At 49.4% G+C, this 8,048-nt stretch overlaps 1 protein-coding gene across 2 annotated transcripts in view; it reads left to right on the top strand.

The window, feature by feature from the left end:
• Window positions 1-9: 9 nt before the first annotated feature.
• Window positions 10-8,048, top strand: part of SCAMP2 (secretory carrier membrane protein 2) — a 31,641-nt gene continuing 23,602 nt past the window's right edge. For both annotated transcript variants that reach the window (XM_030814780.1, XM_030814781.1), the window contains exon 1: window positions 10-182. In XM_030814780.1, coding sequence (XP_030670640.1) covers window positions 126-182 — 57 coding nt within the window. In that variant the 5' untranslated portion in view covers window positions 10-125. The remainder of the gene's footprint in view (window positions 183-8,048) is intronic.

Below are 8,048 nucleotides of genomic sequence, written 5' to 3'. Positions count from 1 at the left end.
CACCGCGCCTGCGCCAGAACCGCTGCCTCGCTCCCGGAAGTGGAGGGTCTACACGAAGCGCCGCTGGGTCTGGGTCCCCGGAGGCAGCAGCGTTCGCGGAGTTCGCCCGCTGGCCCCCGATCGCCATGTCGGCTTTCGACACCAACCCCTTCGCGGACCCAGTGGATGTAAACCCCTTCCAGGTAGAGCCCCTCTCCCGCCATCCAGCTCTCAGATTTCCCTAGGGCCCACGGCCGCCGCCCGGGCCTCTTTCGCTAGAGCCGGGAGACGTGGCGTAGGAGGGACGGGTCATCTGCCCAATGGGAGAGCGGGCTTTGAGGCCTGGCCTATCGTAACGCGTGAGGGGCGCGACTAGCAGCAGGTGGAACTGCAGAGGAGGCGGGGCGCTGAAGTCTTGGAGAGAGTGGGGTCTTACAGCACCCGGAGGCTGGGCTGTGCTAGGGAAGGGGACTGGAGCAGGCACGGTCGGACCCTTAGGGAAGTCTCCTAGCGTCAGGGAGAAGCGAAATGTGGCTATCACATTCCCTCATTCTTGGATAGACACCTGTCGAGTAACCTTAGAAGAGGAGGTGACGGCAACATATGAGGAGGCGGTGAAGCCTCTGGTGGAGTGGGAAAATGTGGGAGAAACCCAGGACACCTGCCACCGCTGCACCAGCAGCCAAACTAGTGTATAAAGTACAGGAGAGCCCCTGAGATTTGTCAGGGAAAGAAGGCTGGGAGAGGGCGGGAAGGTAGCCCAAGTTGAAAAACGGCCTTGATAAGAATTCCACATTTTGGCCATGGTCTAGTTTGGAGTGGGTTTTGACCAGATAGGAGAGCCCGGGTTAGGGAGGGAGGAGAGGTGCGGGGGGCTCTGAAAAAGTCTGGACCCACAGGGAACGTTTGTCTGATGGAACTGTGTGTGGTGGCAACATAGTTGAGATGCACTGACCTGTGAGCTGGCCTAACTCTTTTTTTTTTTTGAGACAGAGGCTCACTTTGTCGCCCAGGCTGGAGTGCATTGGCATCTCCGCTCACTGCAACCTCTGCCTCCCAAGTTAAAGCAATTCTCCTGCTTCAGCCTTCCGAGTAGCTGGGACTACAGGCGTGTGCCACCACACCCAGCTAATTTTCATATTTTTAGTAGAGACAGGGTTTCACTATGTTGGCCAGGCTGGTCTCAAACTCCTGACCTCAGGTGATCCATCCGCCTCGGCCTTCCAAAGTGCTGGGATTACAGGTGTGAGCCACCACGCCTGGCCTGACCTTTTGAACAGCAGTTGAGGAAGAAACAGTCTTCCTGCTTTCTTTTTTTCCTTTTTTTTTTTTTTTTTTTGAGACAAATCTTGCTCTGTCGCCCAGGCTGGAGTACAGTAGCGTGATCTCGGCTCACTGCAGCCTCAACCTCCTGGGTTCAAGTGGTTCTCGTGCTTCAGCCTCCCGAGAAACTGGGATTACAGGTGTGCACCACCACACCCGGCTAATTTTTGTATTTTTAGTAGAGACGGGGTTTCACCTTATTGGCCAGACTGGTCTCAAACTCCTGGCCTGAAGTGATCCACCCACCTTAGCCTCCCAAGGTGCTGGGATTACAGGGGTGAGCCACCACACCTGGTCTCTTTTTTTTCTGAGATGGAGTTTCGCTCTTGTTGCCCAGGCTGGAGTGCAGTGGCGCGATCTCAGCTCACTGCAACCTCTGCCTTCTGGGTTCAAGCAATTCTCCTTCCTCAGCCTCCTGAGTAGCTAGGATTACAGGCATGCACCACCACGACTGGCTAATTTTGTATTTTTAGTAGAGACGGGGTTTCTCCATGTTGGTCAGGCTGGTCTCGAACTCCCAACCTCAGGTGATCCACCTGTCTCAGCCTCCCAAAGTGCTGGGATTACAGGCATGAGCCACCGCGCCCGGCCCTCTTTCTTTCTTTTTTAAGGCAGGGTCTCATTCTGTCGCCCAGGCTGTAGCATAGTGGAGGTCATGGCAGCCTTGACCTCCAGGATTCAAATGATTATTTGAATCCCACCTCAGTCTCCTGAGTCGCTGAGACTACAAGAATGTGCCACTGGGCCTGACTCCTTTTTAAAAAAATTTTTGTAGAGAAGGGGTCTCACTGTGAAGGCCAAGCTGGTCTCGAAATCCTGGTCTCAAGCAATCCTCTGCCCCAACCTCTCAAAGTGCTGTGATTACAGGCATGAGCCACAGGACAGTCTTCCTACTTAAAGCCCACACCTTTCTGCCTTTAAGCTGAGAGCACAGGGATGATCTTTTTCCACCATGAGGGGCTGAACTGTTACCTCTAGAGCTCCTATGCCTTTTGTTTCACGTCTGCTCAAAACCCGTTCTAGGGAAGCTTGTTTGTGCTGACTGGTGAATTATGAGCCCTGATATTCTGCTCTGTCAGGATGTCACCAGGCACATTAACTCACCCTGCTTGTCCTTTATTTTGGTCATTGGCAGCTTTTAAGTTTCCTGCAGGTGTCAGAGAAGTCCTTGAAGGAGTCCTTCCTGCCATTCACAGCATGAGTTTTCTCACTTTGAATCGCTTCAAGGGTCAGAGCAAAATCAAAGGAGACTTGAACTAAATAATTATACGCTGTCAGGAGAGTGAAAATGTTTTGCTTCTTTCTTGGTCTCAAGGTGTCTTAGCCAACAGGAGCCCTCAGGGCAAATTCTGATAGCTTGTTCCTTAGAACATCAGGGAATTCTGAACATTCCTCTCGTAGCTTAATGTTTCTTGACAGAGCCTTTGCAAGGACCTTGTCTCTTATGTGAGGCAAACAGTCATCTCTATTCATTGAGTAAAGAAAGAAGATTTGTGTTTTTTTCTCTGCCAATGTCTTCTGGTAACAGACTTTAATCACAAAACTGCTGTATAATACTGGGGTTTGGGTTTTAGTAGGATCTTGTAGCCTTATGGTGTATGTCATATGTGATGATTTTCCATTTTTTGTGTGTGTTTTTTTGTCCTCTCAGAATCAGAAATAAAAGTCTGCTGCTGTCTGACAGAGAGGAAGTCAGTTGTCTAAAGATGCAGAGAGCTTTGCTCCAGTGTTAGCAGAGGGCAAGATCTACCCTGTATTAATAGCTGCTTGAAAGTCTTAAACCTCATCTCTGGCTCCAAAAGTGACTGTGCAAACTGTGGTAGAAGTAACTTCTGCATTCTAGCGAGACAGTCTGTCCATCAGGAAGCCCCAGGATATGGCATGACAGGAAGCAGCTGTGGTCCTGTTCAACCAGCCACATCTGGTGGGGAGTCCTGGGTGGGAAGAAGAGAGCTGGCTGGCTGGCTGCGATTTGCTCCTCCTCATCCTGGGCTGGGCTTTTCCTCTTGGCACACAGTGGTGTGGGGAGAAACAGCTTTGTATGTGAGGCCTCTGAACCTTCTCCTGGTCAGAGCTGCCCACCTTTTCCTTGAGATGGTGGTGTCTGCTTCCTTGACTGCCAGGGCTGGGACGTTGGGAGGTGTAGCCCTTGGGTGCCTGGGTGTGAGCCCAGCTTCATTTACTCAGGGTGTTGGCACCAAGCTCAGGAGAGAGCAGGTGGAGAGGCGATAGACTCAGAAACTGTCACACCTAGTCACACTCCAGAACAGTCGTTTTTATTTCCGTCATGCAGTGTAATGGTGGATTGCAAAAATATACCTAGTGTTCAGAGCCCATAGTTGACTGTTAGAGCTGAGAACATTCTTAGAACTCTATTCTAACCTCTTCAGTTTAGAGATGAGGAAACCAAGACCTCAATGAGGATGGTATGTGCCGGAGTCATCAGTTCTTTTTTTTTTTGAGCCGGAGTCTCGCTCTGTCGCCCAGGCTGGAGTGCCGTGGCGCAATCTCGGCTCACTGCAAGCTCCGCCTCCTGGGTTCACGCCATTCTCCTGCCTCAGCCTCTCCAAGTAGCTGGGACTACAGGCGCCCGCCACCACGCCCGGCTAATTTTTTGTATTTTTAGTAGAGACGGGGTTTCACCGTGGTCTCGATCTCCTGACCTCGTGATCCGCCCGCCTCGGCCTCCCAAAGTGCTGGCATTACAAGCGTGAGCCACCGCGCCTGGCCTCAGAGTCATCAGTTCTTTAGCAGCAGGAAGGGGCTGACCTGGGTCTCATTCCCAGGACAGGGCTGTTTTAAAGGTTTTGAAGCTCAGACATTGGTATTAAACTGCACTGGGGATATTTTAGGCTGGCTAAGGAAAGAATGGAATGTAACATCATCACGTTGTCACCATTCTTGAGAGTACTGGGAGTGGTGAAAGTAACAAATTAGTATTAGCTAAGCTACCTTTTTTCTCCAGTGTGAGGGGATGGAATAATACAGATCTTGCGCTTTTGTTTTTTAATTTTTTAATTTTTAATTTTTTTTTTTTTCCACTGGAGAACAATTCTTGGGCTTTTTAAGACAGTTCTTTAAAGCAATATATATTCTGAGTAATGCCAGTCCTGAAAGGTGCTCATGGTTCTGTGGTCAAATAGGTTTGGGAATTGCTACCTATTTCATTTTTGTTTCTTTGTTTATGTTTTTTGAGATGGTGTTTCGCTCTTTTGCCCAGGCTAGAGTGCAGTGGTGCGATCTTGGCTCACTGCAATCTCCACCTCCTGGGTTCAAGCGATTCTCCTGCCTCAGCCTCCCGAGTAGGTAGGATTACAGGCACCCACCACCACGCTCAGAATTTTTGTATTTTTACTAGAGACAGGGTTTCACCATGTTGGCCAGGCTGGTCACGAACTGCTGACCTCGGGTGATCCACCCGCCTCAGCCTCCCAAAGTGCTAGGACTACAGGCATGAGCCACTGTGCCCAGCCTGTTTGTTTTTTCAAAGATTCACAAGGCTTAGCCAGGCACGGTGGCTCACGCCTGTAATCTCAGCAACTTGGGAGGCCAAGGCAGGTGGATCACTTGAAGTCATGAGTTTGAGAATGGCCTAGGCAACATGGCAAAACCCCGTCTCTACAAAAAATACAAAAAATTAGCCAGGTGTGGTGGCATGCACCTGTGGGCTCAGCTACTCGGGAGGCTGCAACAGGGGGATCACTTGAGCCTGGGAGGTAGAGGTTGCAGTGAGCTGAGGAGTGCCTTTGCACTCCAGCCTGGGTAATAGAGTGAAACTCTATCTCAAAAAACAAACCAAAATAAAGATTCACAAGGCTTGTTAGTTTGTTAAAGGCTCTGAGAAATCCTACAAAAAGACATTGGCTCAGCTTTATTTGACCCAGCATTTCTCACAGTTATTCGACCATGGAATCTGTTTTCTGCTCACTCGTTATATCCTTTGAAACTCCCAGTGCACCATTTAGTTGACTTCCTCATCCAAGGTTCTTTATTAAGTGCCTGCTTCCACCCCGCACTGTGGGCATGTGCTTTTATGACCTCTTCCTTGCGTGTGGTTATAATCGGGATGATTAGAAAACTTCCTGCACAGAAAGAGCTGTGAATGGGAAGTTAAGATATGAGCGGAGGCCTCCTCTGCAGGCCTGTGCAGGAGACCATGGTAAATGAGCACAGTATGTGATCAATGGCTTCTGGCAGGAGAGCTAAGAAATACTCACTGAGGCCAGGGCACAGTGGCTCACGCCTCTGTGGCCACAGAGGTTTGCCCACCTCCTAGGAGGAAGCAGGAAACTGCAAGCCAAGTGTTGTTGATTTCACAGCCTCCACTGGCACACCCTAATTCCTCTGTTGGTTATGGCGGCTGCTTTGTACCCTCTGAGTATTTTGGTCTCTGCTTCGGAATGATCCAGGGTGTCTGCTCCCAAAAGTTTCTCATTAAGTCTTGTCAGGTGATGAAGGGGTGGAAAGCTAAAGGGAGTCATTGTACCATCCATTTTTCAGCAGTCCACTAAAAATCAGGCCACCCAGGCAAGTGCCTAGGGTTGCTTTCCCACTCGGCACTTCTGCCAGATTATCCCAGGCAGACAGCATTGATCTCAAGGAGAGGAAGTGGAATAGGTGGTGGCATTGAACAGAGAAAACCTTTCAGTGTTTGTAAGTTGCCAAGTCACACAATATCACTTTCACACATTGCCTCCTTGCAGTTAAAAGATAATCTCGGTGTTGTGGCTGCTTCCCAAGGATTTGAAATATTTCTCTCCTGTGGAAGGAGAAAGTGGTGACAGAAATGTGATTTGGGTGTGAACAAAGTTACTTGAATTTCCCTGTGCAGACACTGGGACCTTCCCAGAGAGGGTCGGCCCCAGCTTGACCATAACTTTGGGAATTCTTGGAACAACCAGATGGACCTGGTAGAACTTTCATGTGTAACAGAGCATTGTCTCAAGAAATTTGAAAATGGCAGGGTTCTTACAGCTTCATTGTGACTGCAGACAACTGCCCAGATGGGAGGATTCCTGCCTTTATGGTTGGCACCTGGAGCCAGGCTGGATGTTAAAACTTGTGTAGAGAGATAAGTGAACTTTGACTCTTCTGTTAAATCTTCTTTGGAAACACTTGGGGTAAGATAATCTTGTGTTCAGAGAAATGGTAATATTTAACCAGGACAAACAAGAGGTACTTGCTATTCATTCAGAGAAGAGTGCTGTGCACATTTGCAAGCTATGACCCATCCAGCAAGTGCTGCTTTGAGATGTTCACGTTAGTGCACATCACTGAGGTCATGCTGCTCCGCAGGCCTGTGCAGGAGACCATGGTAAATGAGCATAGTATGTGATCAATGGCTTCTGGCAGGAGAGCTAAGAAATACTTACTGAGGCCAGGGCGCAGTGGCTCATGCCTGTAATCCCAGCACTTTGGGAGGCTGAGGCGGGCAGATCACAAGGTCAGGAGTTCGAGACCAGCCTGGCCAATATGGTGAAACCCCATCTCTACTAAAAATACAAAAATTAGCCAGGCGTGATGGTGGGCGCCTGTAGTTCCAGCTACTCAGGAGGCTGAGGCAGGAGAATCACTTGAACCCAGTAGGCGGAGGTTGCAGTGAGCCGAGATTGCACCACTGCCCTCCAGCCTGCATGACAGAGCGAGACTCCATCTCAAAAAAAAAGAAAAAAAGAAAATAAATGCTCACTGAGAGTGACAGCACACCACAAGTGGGATCAGGGCAGTGTCCAAAGGAGCTGGGAGGGCTCTCAGGAGGAATGGCAGACCCCTATGGCACAGATCGCTTGGGCTAAAAGCAGAAAGCCTGGCAGATGGGAAAACAGGGGTATTCATTTATTTTTTGAGACAGAGTCTCATTCCCAAGTAGCTGGGATTACAGGCGTGCATTAGCACGCCTGGCTAATTTTTGTATTTTTAGTAGAGGTGGGGTTTCAACCACGTTGGTCAGGCTGGTCTCAAACTCCTGATCTCAGGTGATCCAACCACCTCTGTGTCCTGGAATGCTAGGATTACAGGTGTGAGCCACCACACCCAGCCAGAAAACAGTATTTTTGGGTGAAGGAGTGCCAAGAACCAAAAGTCGCTCCTGCTTGCTGTCATCCCTGTACTCCTGTGTCTACTCTCATCCCTGCACCCCCAGGCATGTCCTCCACTCTTATATCTTAATGGTCTCTTGGGGATTCATGAGCCTGGGATGCATCTGCTGCTTGTGACTCACATGCTTGTTTGGCCAGTCTCTTGAAATTCTCTCCATCCTTGGCCTCTTTTATCCTGATAATTCTCACCTTCCTCAGCCTGTTTTCACTTCCTGTCTCGTACATTTAGGAGTATTCCAGAGTTCTTTTTTTGTTTTTATTCATGCTACTGGAAGTTCAGAACTTAAACTCTGTCTTTCTTTTCTTTTTTTTCTTTTCCTTTTCTCCCCTCTCCCTCCCTCCCTCCCTTCTTTCCTTCCTTCCTTCCTTCCTTCCTTCCTTCCTTCCTTCCTTCCTTCCTTCCTTCCTTCGAGACAGAGTCTCACTGTGTTGCCCAGGCCGAAGTGCAATGGCACAATCACGGCTCACTGCAGCCTCAATCTCCCAGGCTCCAGAAATCCTCCCATCCCCCAGAAATCCTCCCATCCCCCAGAAATCCTCCCATCCCAGCCTCCCAAGTAGCTGGGACTACAGGCAAACACCATCATGCCTGGCTTTTTTTTTTTTTTCTTTTTATTTTGGAGAGATGAGGTCTCACTTTGTTGCCCA

This window comes from Nomascus leucogenys, chromosome 6 (genome assembly GCF_006542625.1).
Source record: "Nomascus leucogenys isolate Asia chromosome 6, Asia_NLE_v1, whole genome shotgun sequence".
Taxonomy (NCBI): Eukaryota; Metazoa; Chordata; class Mammalia; order Primates; family Hylobatidae; genus Nomascus; species Nomascus leucogenys.
Note: the sequence above shows the minus strand (reverse complement) of the source record. Positions and strands in the feature narration are given on the sequence as shown.